The sequence below is a fragment of the Callionymus lyra genome, chromosome 11, assembly GCF_982586985.1.
Source record: "Callionymus lyra chromosome 11, fCalLyr1.hap1.1, whole genome shotgun sequence".
Lineage (NCBI taxonomy): Eukaryota > Metazoa > Chordata > Actinopteri > Syngnathiformes > Callionymidae > Callionymus > Callionymus lyra.
The window spans coordinates 24,295,757-24,315,477 of record NC_141828.1 but is presented as its reverse complement, the minus strand read 5'-3'; the positions used below and the strand labels follow the sequence as shown (position 1 = coordinate 24,315,477).

At 38.6% G+C, this 19,721-nt stretch overlaps 1 protein-coding gene across 1 annotated transcript in view; it reads right to left on the bottom strand.

Moving 5' to 3' along the window:
• Positions 1 to 516: 516 nt before the first annotated feature.
• cdh5 (cadherin 5) overlaps positions 517 to 19,721 on the bottom strand; it is a 50,770-nt gene continuing 31,565 nt past the window's right edge. The window contains exons 12-15 of the mRNA XM_087802271.1: positions 14,344 to 14,474; positions 14,156 to 14,270; positions 7,805 to 7,937; positions 517 to 6,726 (exon numbers count right to left, since the gene is read on the bottom strand). Of these exons, the coding sequence (XP_087658397.1) occupies positions 6,345 to 6,726; positions 7,805 to 7,937; positions 14,156 to 14,270; positions 14,344 to 14,474 (761 nt within the window). The 3' untranslated portion in view covers positions 517 to 6,344. The remainder of the gene's footprint in view (positions 6,727 to 7,804; positions 7,938 to 14,155; positions 14,271 to 14,343; positions 14,475 to 19,721) is intronic.

The window sequence follows — 19,721 nt, the reverse complement described above, 5'->3', positions numbered from 1 at the left end:
GCTGATATGGTAACATCAGGATAGTAAAGAAACAAAGATAGCTTGTTTAGCTCATATGTTAGCATCAGGATAGAAAATAAACACATATAGCTTGTTTAGCTCATATGGTAGCATCAGGATAGTAAAGAAACAAAGATAGCTTGTTTAGTTCATATGCTAGCATCAGGATAGTAAATAAACAAAGATAGCTTGTTTAGCTCATATGCTAGCACCAGGATAGTAAAGAAACAAAGATAGCTTGTTTAGCTCATATGCTAGCATCAGGATATTAAAGAAACAAAGATAGCTTGTTTAGCTCATATACTAGTATAGTACTGAAATACGGCCAGCTAATGTGATAGCTCATTTATCTTTTATGCTAACACCAGGATAGTACAGGAACAAAGACAGTTTACTTAATAGCTTTTTAAGCTAAATAATAATAATAATGTAAAATTAAAATATAAGTCATTTATTTTCCTTTTTAATTGGAAAATTTATTGAGGACATAAAAAGTAAAAAAAAAAACAAACATACTTTTATCTTGAATCTTTATTTGAATTCTACACTTACAAAAAAGTAATACAAAGTAGTTGCTTTACACAATAAAATCATTTAGAAAAAACATTGTGTGGACCATCAAAAAAGAATGACAGTTTATATATATTTTTTAAGAATAAAGGCACATGATTCCTCTCATGACCGTCTGCTGTATTTACATCAGTGTATGATTCCTGTGGTGATTTCACACCTGTGCAAGTGTGTGTTTGTATTTACAGGGGCACAATCGCACAACATCATCAAATTCTCACACCATCATTTCAACATTAATATAAAAAAAACAAAACTTGTTTATTTTCACAGCAAAACAGAACAATTCTACAGAACATGTTAGTTCAGAGGCCAGAGAGGAAAAGTCAAATTCAATTTAGGCACATTTTTCTATTTACATTTTGCATGTTTGATACACAAATGAGAAATGTTCTAAATAAAATAAGCAACAATAACGTACGGCACTTGAATGTGAATGTTTTGACAAATAAAAACAAGTGTTAAAGTAAAAGCTTTTTTTTTTTTTTTTTAATTTGTATTTTATACATGATTATATATATTTTTTGTGGGTGGTGGGAAAATCCATCAGGCTATTTTATAATTTAAAAATTCATAAATCCACCAATAAGAAGGATTCAATCTTCCTCCTCGAATAGTTTTAACAAACACAGGAAAAGAGCAAAAATGATTCTCTTGATCGTACAAGAGAAATTTGAAGTGACGGTTTCATAAAAGCAGACAGCAATATTTTTCCATTGTTTTTTTTAAAGTGTGTTCTACACTTTACAAGTGTGTGCAAAAACAAAAACAAAACATCCAATATTTTATTTATTTAGTGATTTAAGTAACTTTTCAATGCTTAAGATATGCTTATATAGGAATGTTTTCTGAAAAACTTTTTTTTTTTTTGTCACATTTGTCTTCTTATTAGTATACAAATCAAAAACCCTTCCATTGTTTGTATGTCAGATGACATGGTAAACATTCGTCAGCGTAGGCGTCATGATGACATCATCACTCGTGTCTTTTACAAGTCATCAAGACTTCAACATTGTTCTTCGTTTCTTTCTTCGTCATCTCTTCCTTCGTTCCTTAAACCTTCTTTCCTCTTTGACATTGTTTCCCCAGGTCGAGCAAACAGGAAGTCGGCGCAATGTGTCGGGTACCGGGGGAGATAAGACAAGACAGGAAGGGGCGGGCACAACCTCCTCCGCCCCTCCCTCACAGATTGACAGGAAGTTGATTCTACTGTTTAGTTTAGTTGATTACAGCGGCCAGAGATACGGAGAGGTCAGCGAGGCGAGCGAGCGTAAAAAAGCTGCTCGAACCGTAGACGTGAACTTGACAGGAAGTTCCGCGCAGGCTTCCAGCTATTGTTTACAATGTTTACAAAGTGGCATTCCGAACTGACCAATCAGAACAGAGTATGTGGGATAAATACACGAAAATAGTGAATGAAATCAAATTCTGGAGAAGAAACCGTGGCTGTATATCATTATCAGAATGTTGAATGGTTGAATTTAATTGATTTGATTTGATTTAAATGCTCTTTTTCAAAGCTTTCGAATATTTTATATTCCTTATACTTATATATACTTATATTCCAATAAATACAAAATAAATGTTATAAATTCAATATTTTTTATATTGAATTTAAAAGGAATAAATAAAAAATATTGAATTTATAATTTTTAATTTTTTAATTATTGGAATTCAAATATAAAACTAAATGTGTAAAAAAATGTCTGAAAATATTAATTTTTGTTTAAGTATCTATTTAAATAAATAAATTCAACCTTTCAATATACACATAATTGAGTTCAATTATTACATCAATAATAATATTATTCAAAGTTCCAACATTTGAAATTCAACTACTCAATATTCTTATACTCCCATAAGAAACAGTTATTGACAACACATGTATCATTCAACTGTGATCCACATCTGTTGAAATGTCCGATAAATTTCCATTTTTTATAAGAATGACTCGCACAAATATGAACTAATGCTGTCATAACTTGCTTCTGACCGGGCAGCAGCCAAAAGGAAGACGAGGTTAAACCTATTAAAACCTCGTCTGCGGCACAATTTCGCTGCCAAACGATCTCCCTTTGCCACTCTGTGCTTCCTGAGTTGTCTGAATGACTTTTGTCGGAGTGGACCTCTGAGAATTTGGCTTTCATCTCAACAATAACTGTGATGATGGCTCCTGTCAAATAAACCTGGGAACACGCCGTGATTCTGTCTGAGCGGCAGACGGGCAATTTCCTCTTCTGACCGTCTTTTCTCTCCCGGGAAAAAAAAAGGGACTGAACGAGAAAAACAAGTCTTCTCATACGTGATTTTGTCGGGGGAAAAAAAGGCAAACAGAAGACATTTTCTCAAACTTTAAACATCCGACCGGCGATTCTTCTGATAAGAGACTCTGTAAGAATAAACGCAGCTGAAGTGGAAACATCCCAAAATAACCTCCCGGTGATCACAAGCTAATGAACACTGTCAGTCATGATTAGAATTTTAAAGAAAATGAACATAAGTGGCATCTCACCGTGATCAAACGCCCTTTGAGTTAAAGTAAGAATTATTATTCATGAGTATGAACACCCATCAAAATAAAAATCACCTCGCTCTTGTCATGCCGGTGGCCCTTCAGCCGACTGTATGTGTCAGAGCGCTCAAAGAGAATACTGAAGACAACCATCACACTGCGGTTTGAATCCAGAGACTTAAATAATCAGATGTTAGAAAATGATGCTTGGATGGATACACATTGTGAAATACATCTCCTGAAGGTGGCAGTAGAGAGTGAGTTAGCGTGCAGTTTTAGCCTCAGAGAAAGTCTGTGATGAGGGGTGTGAGAAAATACTGATACCTATTTATTCAGATAATCTTTTCACTATACTGTATTAATATTTAACATCACTTTATCAATTTAAAGAAAATTTGCAGCTTAAGGGATAATTGAATCCCGCGAGATCCCAGCGATGACTGGGGACGAGAGGATACAGTCGCCTCCAGCAGCTTTTAAAATGATAACTGCAAGCAGTTACGACTTGAGTCATGTGGTCTGTAAATTCTGCAACACAAAATTCAAGTACTCGACAATACTACAAATAGTATCACAATATATCTCAAAACTTGTCTCTGTATCGTGATTCTTGAAAATACACACTTCTATGAACTGGTAGTTTAAAATGGGAAAAAAAAGGTTAAGATGTTGAAGTATATTTGTCGTTTCTTTCCGCTTCGTCCAAGTAAATCCCACTAATGACGCCAGATAATGAGTCTCAAGTATCATTACAATCCTGTTTAAAATGAAACTTTTACATATGTGACCCCATCGTTTGTCAGTAAAATAGTTTGTGCTGCATTATTGGTGTTTAAATATCATCACAAAACTGGGAAGCAAAAAGTACTTCCTGTTTCTAAATCAGGGAAAAAGCCTCGAGAGTATTCAGGATTTTGTAGCTCAGCTAAAGAGAAGCCACTGTTGTGTCAGGAGTGTTTTTCCCCGAGGGAGGAGCTGCAGGAGAAAAAATAAAACTGAGAAAAAAAAGTGTTAACATCTGGTTTAACGACGTAGATCGCATGATGGTTTTGTTATTGTGAAAAAGAAAATGGAACAAAATCCGGCGACCGGTGAACATGGGAAGTAATCCTATGTGTTCAATGTTCATTTTCCTTTTTTTGTGAGGATAATTAATGTATTTAAGTGTTATTAAGATGTTAGATTTGATGAAATTTTACATTTCTACAGAGATGTAAATATATCTTTAAAAAACATGTAGAAAACATACAAAGATGTGAACAATATCTTTAAAAATATATGATAAAAACATACAGATGTTGAAATGTATTTAAAAACACGTTAAAGACATACACAGATGTTGAAATCTTTACTTTTTAAATGGATTAAAAACTATGTTTAAAACATGCATCGATGTTAAAATATATTTAAAACATTCAAAGATGTTAAAACATATTTTAAAAAAATGCAGAGATGTTTAAAATATATATGTATATCCTCAAGTGTTATATATATATATTTAAAACATATTTAAAATGTATCTTCAAAAATAAATTAAAGTAAAACACAGATTTGTGAGTTAAGATGGAAAAATTTTCACACAGATAAATATAAAATCTAAAATGTTTAAAAATATGTTTTTAGAACATAAAAACATGTGTACTATGTGATGATGAAAAATAAAGATGTTTCAGAAAAATGTATATAGTTAAAAACGTATTCAGTCCATATTTTTGTTTAGAATTTACCAGCTGACGTCGGATTTACTTGGACGTGCGACTCTGAAGACGTTTGTGAGTCAAAACCTTCTCATGGAGTCGTGGGAGCAGCAAAAGTGATTCATGACTCACGGGTCAACTTTCGGATCGTGGATCGTACTCGCATACACTCTACAGTAGCTCATCACTGCCGTCGTGCCGCAGGCACTTCCACAAAAAAAACAGAACGCACGGTTCGCCAGAGGCTTTCTCCGAGGCTGCACAACACACTGCACGCTTTCGTGAGGAAATCCTACGACTCTGCATGTTGAAATCGATATCATCATCAACATCATGTTTGCAGCTGTTGAAAGATATAGCAGCAGCATTTACAGCAAAACTCTGTTGGAAATAAAAGTGATGTTGTTGAATAATCATCATTTATGTGACGTGTCAGTACTAGCTAGACTGTAGGATCGTTTTCCTAGTACGACGTCAGGTCATGTGATTGGTTATATAGTGGCACATTGAGGGCTTCTGATTGGCTGTACGTTGACTCCATACAAAGTTTCTTTTGGCTCCACTTAGGTTCGTTATAGAAATCGAGGGACAATACTTTTTTACAAATAACTTTCGGATAGAAGTATATCTGTGTCATCAGAATATTTAAGGGTTAAATTTAACATTTGAAAGGTTGTTGGGTTTTTCAAACATTACATTATTGGAATTCAAGTCAATAATTTATACATTGAAAGGTTGATTTTTGGGGGAATAATTTCAAATCAAATTTTTTCAAAAAGCCTTTTTTTTTACATAGAGTTTGATACCATAAATCCAACAATTAAATAATAAATGTTCTTAATTCAATTGTTTTCATTTTGTCGCTTTTTAAATTCAATTTAAAATGTTGCTTTACTAGTGATAACTTCCCTTCTTCAGACACTGAAAATGACAACATCTATTTTCTTTCTTTTTGTCAAGCTCTATGTGAGGTTCTGTTCCTGTTTCCAACATGCCTTAAGAGTATTTTTGAAGAAAAAACGTACTTCCTGTTTCCAACACAGAAAAAAACGCCTTGAGAGTATTTTTTTTAAACGTGGTCCTCCAATGTAGCAGAAGAATACTGGACTAACACTTGTCTCGAGTCAACTGCTTGAAAAAGTATTAGTTTACCATGTTTTTTTTTTTTGATATAAAGGTTTAATAGACAAAAAAATGTGGACATCATAGAAAACAGACAATTAAATGGCGTCCATCTCTCTCTTCGTTGGACTCGACGTAAAGCTCAGAACTTTTTCTTCCTTCTCGCAAAAACACCTTTGATTGAACGTGTCTCTTGATTGGTGAGACCGCGAGACTAGAAAAGGCTTTCCATGGACGTCCACGAGACAGAAAACAGATCAAAATCGTGGTTACGCTGAATTAAAAAAAAAAGAAGAGTTCACTCGTTCTGTTTTCAGAATTCATAGAAGTTATTAGAGACTTGGTCGGGCCTCCTGGTCCGCGAGGACAGAATCAAAGCCACAGGTTGTCCTCATGGCGGTTCTCGACCAGCAATAAAAAGCAGGTGTTGATGTTTCTCTCCATCAGTATTGATGGTAGTACTCTGGCTCGTCCACTCCGTACATCTCGGCCAGGACTCGGAAGCGAGGACCCCAGTCGTTGAGGAAGTCGTAATCCAAGTTCGAGTCGGTGGAGGAACTCTCCAGGGAGCTGAGGCTGCCGGCCAAAGACTCGGGACCCTCGTAGCCATAGATGTGCAGCGTGTCGTAGGGGTAGCCGTCGCGGTCGTGGTCCGCCTCGTCCTTCTTCACCTCGATCATGGCGGCCATGTCGCCCTTGCCCGCCTGGGGCTGAGAGTGGTGGGGCTTCTGCACGATGGCGTACAGGGACGGGTGAGGGTGGTGGTCCGCGTGGCGCAGGAGGGAGCCGTCCTGGCAGGCGGAGGAGAGGATGGACACGTCGTAGCTGGAACGAACAAAACTCAATATTTAGATCTTTTCAGTGGTACTTAAAGTATAAGAAAACTATAGAAAACATGTTATTTTTTGTCAAGATATTTGGATAAATATAGTATATATAAATATATATATATATATAGTATATATAAAACTGTCATCAGTGAGCAGAGAAGCAGAATGAGTGCATGAATGCTCCTTCCCAGGTGCAAAACAAATAGACTCAAGGACTCATTCCTCGGGCTATTAAATTGTACAATTCTGAGTTCAGGGGCAGGAGTGGAGAAAAAGTCTCATGATGTTCGGTTCTATGTTAGTCTTTGTATCCTTTGTCTTTGTTCTTTTTCTTTGATCTATGTTCTTTGTCTTTATCTTTAGACTTAGATTGTGTCATCTTGTTATTTTTCTTTGTTCTTGTTCTTATTTTGATTTATTTTTTATGAAAAATTGCTGTATTTTCTGTGGCTATTGGAAAAAAACAAGGGATCAATAAAGTTTTACCTTACCTTACCTTATATTGAGGAGAAATAACATGTTATAACTGTCATTACTTGAGAAATACATTTTTTTTTGGAAAAGGACATTGATTTTATAACAAAAAACGAATTAAAAGTTTGTTTAATTTTCTTTGGCAAAATTAAAGTATATTGAAGAATCTGTGTTTACATTACTTTTGCAATTATTGTGATACAAAATAAACTTTTTGGAAAATATTCCCAAAACAATGTTAAACCAAAAAAAACAGGAAATAAAAAGTCATTAATTTGAAAACAACCTGTTTAAATCCACAACATAATGGCTGAACATGGAGGACGATGTGCGACAATATGATTAAATCAAGTTAAGTGAATCGGCGTTTCATCACGATTATCTTCTCTACTGTATGAATTTCCATCACTCGGCTCCTGGACCGACGTTCCGGACCATCAAAGCTCTTTGTCACACTTTCATGACTCGCATAGTTAATCTAAATTCAGGAAGATGTGAGGAAATGAGGAGTCGCTCTGCAGAAGAGCTCGATGATAAACTTCAGCCGCACATTTCAATTATAATCCAGGCTTCATTCTTGTGTCTTTTCATCGACTCACCCATTAGTATCCATCTCGCCTCCCCCCTCCTCGTCGTACGTGACCAGCTGCTCGTGGATCTCGCCGCTGTTCTTCATGCTGGTCAAAGACTCTTTCTGGAGGCGCTTCTTCATCACAAACAGGATCACGATGACTGAAGGCACATCAGAGGAAGCTTTTAATTATCGTCTCTTCTCTAATGATCGTTTTCATGAGGCAGGGAAATCGTCTCATTTTGACAGTTTATTCTCTCTTATGAAGGAAAATGTGTTTTTCCATTTCATCTGTTCATTTATTTTATCTCGGCGGTAAATTGTACATTTCTTCTTGTTTTGTAGAATCTTCAAACTGTAATCAACGTGATTTAAACTATAATCAAACCATTGTCAACTATAATCAAACAATTTTCAACTATAATCAAACAATTGTCAACTGTCATCAAACAATTTTAAACTATTATCAAACAATTTTCAACTATAATCAAACAATTTTCAACTGCTATCAAACATTTTTTAACTATAATCAAACCAAACAATTTTCAACTATAATCAAACAATTTAAAACTGTAAAAAAAACATTTTCAACTGTAATCAAACAACTTTCAACTGAATTCAAACAATATTCAACTATAATCAAACAATTTTCAACTGAAATCAAACACTTTTCAACTGAAATCAAACAATGTTCAACTATAATCATTCAATGTTCAACTATAATCAAACAATATTCAACTAAACTCAAATAATTTCCAACTATGATCAAACAATTTCTAACTATAATCAAACAATTTCCAACTGTACTTCATTTTTTAAATGTATTTTTTTTTTATATTATCAAACATCAGTGCCATATGACCTTCTAATCTTCCTAGATTTGGACCACATACTTTAGTTTTTTTCAAAAACTCCTACAATCTTGACCAAGATGTGACCATTTTTTCTTACAAGAGATCAAGAGTATTACATGAAGAAAACCATGAAGCAAAACCGAATGAATTGGGACAAAAGTAGGTATTTTTCTGGCTCTGGTGCAGACACATGATCCCTCACTTGAATATTCATTCCTAAACATTATTGAGGATCATCTTTCCATGAAGTTCCTTCGTTATTAAATGTAGCACAGAAGAATAAATAATGTGGATCCTTAATTATCCGGTTCTTTCGGGGGACACAACATTTTCCTGTATTAACAAACAACCATCAATATTTCATATGGAGCTGCTGCTTTTGTCACTAAACTGCTCACCAAAACATTATTTTAAAACCATTACAAGTAAGAGAAGTCATAGAATTTATTAAATGAGATCAAATCTATCGACTCATAACTCTTGTTAATCCTTCCCATCTCGTAAACACAGCATGAAAAAATGAAACAGAACATCTTCTCATTCCTACTGGACCAACAGACTTTAAAAAAGTGGAGGAAAGGAGGGCAGGAGAAAAGCAAAACAGAATACGAAACGAGGGCAGGAAACAAGCAGAAAGTAGAACACTAACGAGGGAACGGGAGCACGACGGAGAAAATGAGCCGCAAATGGTTTAAGGTGTTGGTAAAGTTTCCCTCGAGCGAAAAACCTCAAATGAATCTGCTCAGCCAAATACAAACAGACACAATCAGAGGGAGAGGGAGCGGGGGAGAGGCAGGAAGAGAAGGATGATAAATAAGGAAGCCAGGTGAGGAGGGAAGAGAGCGACTGCAGAGGGAACCAAGCTGGCAGACGATGAGGAAGAGAACAGGTGAGGAATAAATAGTGAAAGAGCGACACAGAGGGAGAAGCGATGGGGGGAGGATTAAAATTGACGACTGAAAAAAAAACGTGATATTAAGCTTTTCAAAGAAAAACAATCGTGTCGGCTTTCTCTCTCCCAGAAAATCCCCAAAATGTTTTATGTTGAAGTGACAAAGAGCCATCGAAGGGTTCGTTTTGAGGAGATGAAAGCGGGGAGTGTTTGTGCCAGTTGAAAGAGTTGTTGGGGGGGGGGATGATAATTGAAGCACACAAAAAAACAAACAAGAGGAAACATCATTTAAAGGTTTAAGATAGCCGGCGTCGGTTATAGCCGGGAAATAAAGTCTTTGTTTTTCATTGATTGGTTTCAGATGAATGTTCTGCTCTCGTTCGATAGACGGATAAAATCATAATCCTGACATTCAACTTTCATTACGTTGCTACCACAGATGGAAGTTATTTCTGGTCTCTCACTTTTTTCAGCTAATAGCGGTTGAGGGGAAAAAAAAACAGCTTTATTTTAAAGCCTCATTTTTTCCTTTTCCCGATCAGGGGTTGCAAGTCAGCATTGTTCATTTTTAACTGTCTCGCACATTCTTCCGAGTCACACTTCAACTTTGCGTCATTTACTTCCACATCCATGAACTATATTATGTATTCTTCTTCGGTGTTTAAACCATCTGTTGGACAAGATGGTGGCTTCCCTTTCGCTTTCGGTAAGAGGTACGGTTCCAACACCACCTCGCTGTATCCATCCATTTTGGAGTCCGTAAAAGGGTTCCTCTTGCGGATTCCCATATCCTGGTCAGGGTCTTCAACGCCTGAACTGGCAAAGCTTAGAGGGGTGTACATTGAAAGAACGACCCCCTGTTCTGAGGCCGAGGTTGTCCTTAAGATTGGATTCTCAACCAGTCAAAGATGATCCACAACACAGACAATTGGTGTTGGGCAAAGAGAGGGTTGAACCTGTTCATCGATCACCCCTTGGCGGTAAGTTGGATGGAGAGGGAGGAGAAGGGAAATGGTGAGGCTTGGTAACTTTTCCCATTATGAACCTCGTCCTTTCTTTTGGCGGACAGGCAGCCCTTCCATTTGTTGGACAATATGGTGGCTTCTCTTTCAGTAAGGGCTACAGATCAATCAACAGTTCCATCCCTTCCCGGGTCCCTGGAAGGTGTATTGGTGAGTGTCCGTCTTAGTTGCGCTTGTGATTGGATTTCTCTGGCAAAAACAGATTCTCCATAAGACACACAATATTCAGACCTAAGGGTGTCCACGTGTAAAATTGGTACCAGTGCATCCTGGCACCAGTATGATGGTAGACGTCATGGACAGTTGTCGGTCTTCTGGCAGAGTGGTGGACCTGTAGTGTGTGGATGTGACAGGGATTGGTCAGAGTAGAATTCCAGGCTCTGGTCTCGTATATATCTTTGTGATGCCCCTCATCAAACTTACGACCAATTGCGTCATCCGGCGTCTCTGATACCTTCAGTAATGTTAAGGCGCCGGCGGTCATTCCTGCCGCCTCACACTCAGTGTGTCGCCCACTGATGGATGAAGTGAACAGAACCACGTCATCTGCAACACGCAGCTCACTGAACTGCAAACCTTCTTCCCCACGAATGCACCCCGAAAATCCTTCCGACGCTCGCCAAGATCAGGATCACGAGTGCATCGGTTTCAGTGCGAAACAGATAATGTGACGTCGAAAACATGTTCATGTCACGGTCGGACGGAGCGGAACTTAAATCGTGGTCAGCGTCAGCCACGAGATTGAACGTACTTTTGAAAAATAATGGAGGAAACGGAAGAGGGAGAGTTATAATTAATTTGAAATCTTTGCTGAACCAAGAGAGCAGGATAAGGACGCCGGAGAAGAGGGGGAAAAAAGGGAAGAACTTCTTCATTCTGAACTCAGGAAGGCTGCGAGGAAGGAAGGAGGCGTGTAGGAGAACAGTTGACTGTAGATGAGGTGGCGAGCTGCGATCCCGATATGAACCTCCTCCTCTCTTTTTCGGCGGACGGGCGGCATTAGCCATGCCTTTTAGAGGAGGGCGAGCGGGACTAATTTAAGTTTGCATGGGAAACCAACAGATTAATCTTTTACAACACATGCTCCGCTGTTTAATAAGCTGGGCAGATATCAGACTTAGAGGGACATGAAGGGGAAAAAGAAAGATTTTTTTTTCTTCTTTGAAGGAAAAACGACTGAGAGAAACGTCTTGTCGCGCGTCAAAAAAACCTCCTCTCGTGAGAAAATGTGCCTGTGAACGGGTAAAATTGCTTTGGGTCCAGGAAGATAATGACAAGTGCATTAAATAGTTAATCTGGTCTGCGTTGGGGGTGTTTGATAAAGAGAGAGACATAAAGGAGAATAGACGGAGACGGAGAGGCCCAGGGGGGAAAGAGAAAGAGGGAGAAGAAGGAGAAAATTGAGCGGGTGAACGCTGTGATAGTGAAGGAGTGTATTAATAGTTAATAGGTTAAATGTTTGGAGCTGTTTGATAAGCAGACGGCACCTAAAGAGCTGATAAACTCTCCTCATTACCACTCCTTTTCTTCTGCCGCTCTTTCCCACAATTCTGTTCTCCAGCGCCTTCGCTTTAACCTCCTTCTGTCTTCTCCGTCACTCACTCCATCCGTCAAACGCTCGTCTCTCTCCAACCTCCTGTGTCTATATCTCAAGGAAAGTTTCCAATCGTCGCTCCACCTCCCACCCTTTTCCCTTCACTTCACGCCTTGTCGTCCATCTATTGCTGGCGTTCCTCTCTCTCAAGCATCACGGCGGGTCCCTCCCCTCGTCGGCCCCTCTCCCCCCGAACCCCTGGAAAACTAAAGGAGCAGTGGGTGAAGGTATCAAAGAGAATACTGAGCTCACGACTGCAGGGCTTTATTTCCACATCCGACGCTGCATTATTCATAAAACCAATAGCACCGGGAGCGGATGAGTTTCCTCTCAAATGTGAAACCTTATTTATCACAAAGCAAGGACATTTGTGTGTGTAAACTCCAGTTGATGGATTCATGGTGTCTTCTCTGAGCAGGAATGGTCAAAGAAGCCATAAAACGTCTTCTTGACTATGCGGGTAACTTTCTCGGATGATGTCAGCGGGACAAAAAAGTTCATTCAGAATAAATTGTCAGGACAATGTTTTTCCACTCCTCGTCAAACTACAGAAGTTCAAGGAACTTGTGTCAGAATTGAGTCGTTAATTCCACGCAATGCCTTCACACCTGCCTTTATGCCAAGCACACAATGCTAAACCTTGCACTCTAACTTCTTTCTAGTCAAAAACCCAAATTTTAATGGTCAACTGATCTCATCACTTTATCTCAGAGGGGGCTAAGCTTATCGTGTTGTATCCTCGACCCTGTGTTTCTTAAGGAAAGAGTAGTGATCGGGAAGCTGGGAGCCATGTCGTCGTGTGATGTAGGCAGCATTGTGCAATCCCTTTCTAGTTTCACTATGAGTATTTCCTGTCTGGATTTTTTTTTTTACTACAAATCAGATTTGGCAGAGATATACCTTCTGCTTCAAACTGACTCATGTATGGACATGGCTGTCCTCACCCCAGAAAATTCCCATTGTGTACCCAAGACACACATTTAAGGGGTTGTATATACATGTTGGTATAAAATGTGTTTTTATCTAGTACCGTATTACTTGGACAATAATATACACAGGATTATCGCATAGTCAAGAAGACGTTTTATGGCTTATTTGACCATTCCTGCTCAGTCACTTACTATTTTCACAAATAATCACTATTTTACAAATAAAGTAGCCATATTTTGAGTTGTATTTTGTTGTAACTCAGTAAGTACTTCCCATTTTTTTTTTACTAACAATCTACTAAGTAGACATTTGAACAAGCACAACTTCCTCAGTAGAATTAGCCACACTTTTACAGAAGTAGTAGAATTTTAAATGTCTTTTTATTTATTTATCTCACTTACTTCAGACCCGTTTTATCATGGATTAGGCAACGACTAGTATTTCGGAATTGAACCATCATGTCTCGGGCTTCAGATCATCAACACCGAGGTCCACTCGAGGGGCAACCATCCATGATTCATGCGCTGAATATTGAAGTTTGTTTTGGATGCATCTGTGTTTGTGCGCCGCCACATCTGTTTTAAAGGTGCACTTCACCATCTGTCGCCGCGGCTTCAATGTTAGATGTGATCTCAGGTGCGACTCTCTTGAAACGCACTTGACGACTTCAAAGAGCAAGACGAGCTTTAGTTCCTGTCGCTCAGACGCACTGGAGGAAACCTTTAACTCACTTTCAGTTTTTGTGTACATGGATATAAGGAGACGTGTTTTTGTTTGTACATATTATTTCCTTTTGTTTTTTTTGTGGGAAATTGGAACATCTTGAAGAAACCAAGGCCACAGCAGCCACATGAACAGAGGATTAAAGGAATCAAACATTGACCTGATATGATTTTATCATTTTAAGAATATAAACTAATTATGATCTTAAGTTCTAACACAACTTTACACGTTAATTCGTCATTCCAGTGAAAACTTTTTTTTTAATTCAACTGATAAATATGTGGATACATGGCATGTTTGCATGGATTCAAAAGTGAAATATTTCATTTTTTAGATCTAAAGACACTTAAAAAGCCAACCTTACCCAGTATGGTGACGATGCAGAGGAGAATAGCCACTAACACATGGACACTGACTCCAATCTTCCGAGGAAGAGCTTTACATTGAGTGGGAATCCTCCGGGAATCACACCGACACAACTGTAATCAAAAAGACATGAGTGTGTGTTCCCTTTTTATTTGGTGAAATCTTCCATTGGATTCGCACACGGACCTTGAACACCACTTTGGTGACGCTGGTCTGCAGAGGTCGGCCTCCGTCACTGATACTGACGTCCAGGCTGTAATCCCTGGGGTCATCCAGGCTGAACGGACCCTGCGCCACGACGATGTCTGCAGAGTTATCTAGAGAAGGACAGCAGATGGAATGAGCGTTAACCAGAATTGAAAGTGCTGTTACACCAAAGACATTCATATGGAGGAGAAGGTAATAAATCCGCTCCTCATAATAGATAATTTGAAAACAATGACATTTCCATTTCCAGGAGAATCTTTATAACCATATACATTACGTCTCCACCAGCTTGTCTCTGTTACCATGGCGACATCAGACTTCAGGTAATTTTAATCACAGCTTGATAAAATGCAATATAGCAGATTTGATGTGGTGGAAAAAGCACACGAATATTTATAACTACAGCTGTGATGCACGTCCAATTGACAACACAAGAGAAAAGCAACGAAATATAATATATATATAATATATAGAATATTTTTCGTGGACATTAGAAAACAAAAAAGAAAAGTCAACCCTGTATCCTCCTCATTTTAGGACAGTCGAAAATATGTTTGATAAACTATAATGTCTTAATTCTAGGGTGCATTCACGAGTTATAATTTTTTTCATTATTTATATTTATATATTTATAAAAGAAATGGAGTCTAAAATGTATGATTATTCACTACAAACAATTGAAAAATATGCTTTTATATCAGTTGTTAGTTTCTGAATTGTGTATGTTTCAGCTCCAATAGTTGCACTTGATCAAACAAAGCATAATGTCAACCACTGGTTTCTGTTTAAAGGCTAAAAATGTTGAATAAAGAACACGCTCTCCTCAAGCGAAAGCTGTGAGATGATGTGTTACCGAGATGTGTCACAACATGACCAACAGTGTTCCAAATATAAACCATACTGTGTGAACCCATGGACCTGCTGCTAGAAAACACTTGATGTATGTTTTTGAGAATCTCTTACCATCATAAATTATATATTTCTTAAATCTTTATGGTCATATTTGGTCATGTTTGAATGGAAAAATATCAATTTTATTGTTCAAATTTATGTTTTTAAATCAAGTCAAAATCACGTTTTTTTTTTTTAAATCCATACAGCAGCAAATAACGTTTGAGTGTCAGAGTTGGAGACTTATTGCCTGAATAAATCAAATATATGGTCTTAGTTTATTTTAAGTAACTCAGGAATGTTGCAACAACTCCTCTCATGTCTGTTTTGGTGGGACAATCCGTCCCAGCAGGAACAGCCTACAACAAAGAGAAGCACAAAAACAGAAGTGTTCCTCGGTCCAACAATATGCTCATTAATCAGAACCCCACTCAACACGTTTCCTGTCAGAAGTAAGAAGAGACCTTTTCCACAGTTTTCCCACCAGCAGAGGAATTTGGAAGCGGACAATCACAGGAAAAAGTCTGGAACACAACTGAATGCTCTGTAGCTTCGGACGTTTATTGAGTGTTGCTTGTTGTCGACCAGCTGCAAACACGTATGTTTCCAGATATTCATTGACATCTGGTCCCACAATACACACCTCATATTTTCACCGTCGCACCCAGATCATTGACAGAGGTGGGCGACTGAACTATCTGAAGAGGTTTCATCCTTTCATTGACACTTTCTTAGCTCTTGACAGAAAATGAAGAGACGATCAAAGGAAATAAAAATGACAGAATCAATTATTAATATACATCTTATATTGAGATGATGGATGGATGGATGGATGGATGGATTGATGGATGGATGGATGGATGGATGGATGGATGGATGGATGGATGGATGGATGGATGGATGGATGGATGGATGGATGGATGGATGGATGGTAGGATGGACAGACACATAGATAGTTGGATGAATGATAGAAGGATGAAGTGTTGGAAATATGGATGGAAGGACAGAGTGACAGACAGAGAGTTTAAACTGATGATAGATGGAGAGTTTGATAGAAGGATGGAAAATTAAAGGCCACATTGAAAGCAGGTGGATGGATAGACCAAAGTAAAGATAGATGGAAAGAGGGACACATAGATAGTGAGTTTTAAGGATGAATAGAAAGAATGACAGATGGATGGATGGATGGATGGATGGATGGATGGATGGATGGATGGAAGGATGGATGGATGGATGGATGGATGGATGGATGGATGGATGGATGGATGGATGGATGGATGGATGGATGGATGGATGGATGGATGGATGGATGGATGGATGGACGGACGGACGGACGGACACATAGATAGTTGGATGAATGATAGAAGGATGAAGTGTTGGACATATGGATGGAAGGACAGATTGACGGACAGAGAGTTTAAACTGATGATAGATGGAGAGTTCGATAGATGGATGGAAAATGAAAGGCCACATTGAAAGACAGGTGGATGGATAGACCAAAGTACAGATAGATGGAAAGAGGGACACATAGATAGTGAGTTTTAAGGATGAATAGAAAGAATGACGGATGTATGGATGGATGGATGGATGGATGGATGGATGGATGGATGGATGGATGGATGGATGGATGGATGGAAGGATGGTTGGATGGATGGATGGATGGATGGATGGATGGATGGATGGATGGATGGATGGATGGATGGATGGATGGATGGATGGATGGATGGATGGATGGATGGATGGACGGACGGACGGACACATAGATAGTTGGATGAATGATAGAAGGATAAAGTGTTGGAAATATGGATGGAAGGACAGATTGACGGACAGAGAGTTTAAACTGATGTAGATGGAGAGTTCGATAGATGGATGGAAAATGAAAGGCCACATTGAAAGACAGGTGGATGGATAGACCAAAGTACAGATAGATGGAAAGAGGGACACATAGATAGTGAGTTTTAAGGATGAATAGAAAGAATGACGGATGGATGGATGGATGGATGGATGGATGGATGGATGGATGGATGGATGGATGGATGGATGGATGGATGGATGGACGGACGGACGGACACATAGATAGTTGGATGAATGATAGAAGGATAAAGTGTTGGAAATATGGATGGAAGGACAGATTGACGGACAGAGAGTTTAAACTGATGTAGATGGAGAGTTCGATAGATGGATGGAAAGACCAAAGTACAGATAGATGGAAGGAGGGACACATAGATGGTGAGTTTTAAGGATGGATAGAAAGAATGACAGATAGATAGAGAGTTTGGTAGATGTATGGTCAGCAGACAGTTAAACCCTGAGAATAAAGTTGAGGAAATCTTTCACTTTCAACTTTTAAAACTTTTACTTAAGACACATTTACTTTAAGGACATCAGCCTGTGAGTCTTTTCTGCGACGTTGCATTTCTTCAAATGAGAAAACAAAGGTTGAGCTGACATATAATAAAAGGCAGACATTTAATGAAAAGGAGAGAAGTGGCTTTGAAACATAATGAGCAGCTCCTGTTTACCAAAACAACCAAGGTTAGACTCAAAGTTCCAGTAATTGCTTTCCTCTTGTCACCTTGTCGGGAGCAATCAGCCAAACATCTGCCAAATAAATCTCAAAAAATCCCCCGAAAACCTCTCGTGCTAGCTTTCTCGTGCTGACAGGCGCAACCGTGTAATTGATGAAATTAATGAGGGACCTGTTGGATTGTCTCAAGGACTTGGCCGGCCTCGTTCAAGCGGGTGGTTGTAATGAACGTCATTCATCACACCTGTGTTTACTCTGCAGTGACGAGCCCAAATGAACAGATTGCGAGGTAAAAAGGTTAAGGGAGCAATTAATTTGTCTCCAGCGAGGCATGTTTTTTAATCCACCAATCAATGCTTCCTCCGGAGATGCTATTAACCCGAAGAAGAGGCGCGACAGAGACGGTTGTTGAGTCGGCCCTTCACTCCCGCGTCTGCACGTGGACTCCACACACAAGGGTTAATACCATCGTGAATGCTGAGCTAGCACTTCCACTGGAGATGATCAACTCTTCATTCAAGACAATTATTTTGACGCATACTTCATCAATCGAGAATGCTAGGATTCAAGAACTTCAATTATCCTCAATACTTCAGCTCCAAACGAAGTATCCTTGAGTGAACTTTGCAAGAGGAGTGACCAGGTTGTTTCTCCGTAAGGTAACCATTGCAACAAGCTCTATAACCAGAGGAAAATGACTGCACTCTACGGTGGTCCCTCTTTATTGTAGGTCTACGTTCTTAAAGATCAACTAAAGTGAAAATCCAACTCTCCTGACTCACATGTTTTAACTCCATGATGCAGTCTCCATTATGATTTAATAGTGACTTCACTCCTCCTCCAGCCAGCTGTTATCAACCCCGCTTTGGTTATACAACAGGTCGCGACTTCCGGGATTGATGACGCGCAGTGACAGACCTCAATGCTTGACCAATCACAGCAGCGTGGGTGTAGTTATGACGAGATTTCATCTCCATATTAACAGTGTTTTTTTCGGTGGGTGGGGCTTAAGATCAATTTCAAGATCAATTTAAATATTTCAATGAAAAGGAACTTTGTATAAACAGACACATACTGATGAGCAGTGTCGGCAGAATATTCTAGGTGGGTCTATTTAACCAGTACATGTCCCTGCCTATACCATTGAAAGTAATCTTATATTAAACTTAAACAATATTAATATACATGTGGAAATCCACACTTAGACAGCTAATGATGAATAATAAATGTTTGTTACGCTCCTTGTTCAGATACGAATGAAAACACATTTTAATTAAACCATAACATAAATCATACAGAATAAACTAAATTATTTAACAAATCATAATTAAAAAAACAAAAAAAACATTAAATGTCGAGAGGTGGGATCGAACTGGCGAAACCCAGCTATTGACTAGTGGGAAGGTTTACTATTATGTACCTAGCGCCCTCTATGGGCCAGCCATCACAGCTGTAGAGTTCAATAGAGGTCCAAGATCTATTTAAGACACACTTTAATCAACACTTGGGCGTTGGGCTCATGGGCGTTCACGGTTTTCGTAAGGTAGGTGTGGTAAAGGATGGTCTTGATAGAGCTTTAACTACTTTTCACAAAAATCATGTATGCATGTATTCTCCTCTAACATCTTTTCTTAAGGTCCCTCATTCTCCTTTTTTTCCAGTCCAGTGAGTGTTCTCTGCTCTGGGTCGACCAGTCATGTTCTCCCCAGTCCTTAATTCAACTTTTGTTGAATCCAAGGTTTTTTATCTTTTTGCTTCAGGAAATCCGAGTCGCTTTGAATGGCTGGTAGATTGTTTCAGCCTCAGTGACCTTGAAACGCTCCACCATCTTTTTTAAACACTTTTTTAATTGTCAAACAAGTTGATCACGGTGTGACTTCGGATCAGGTTCGGTCGTCGTGTACACGAGTAAAACCGTGTAGCGCAGGACACGGAGGAG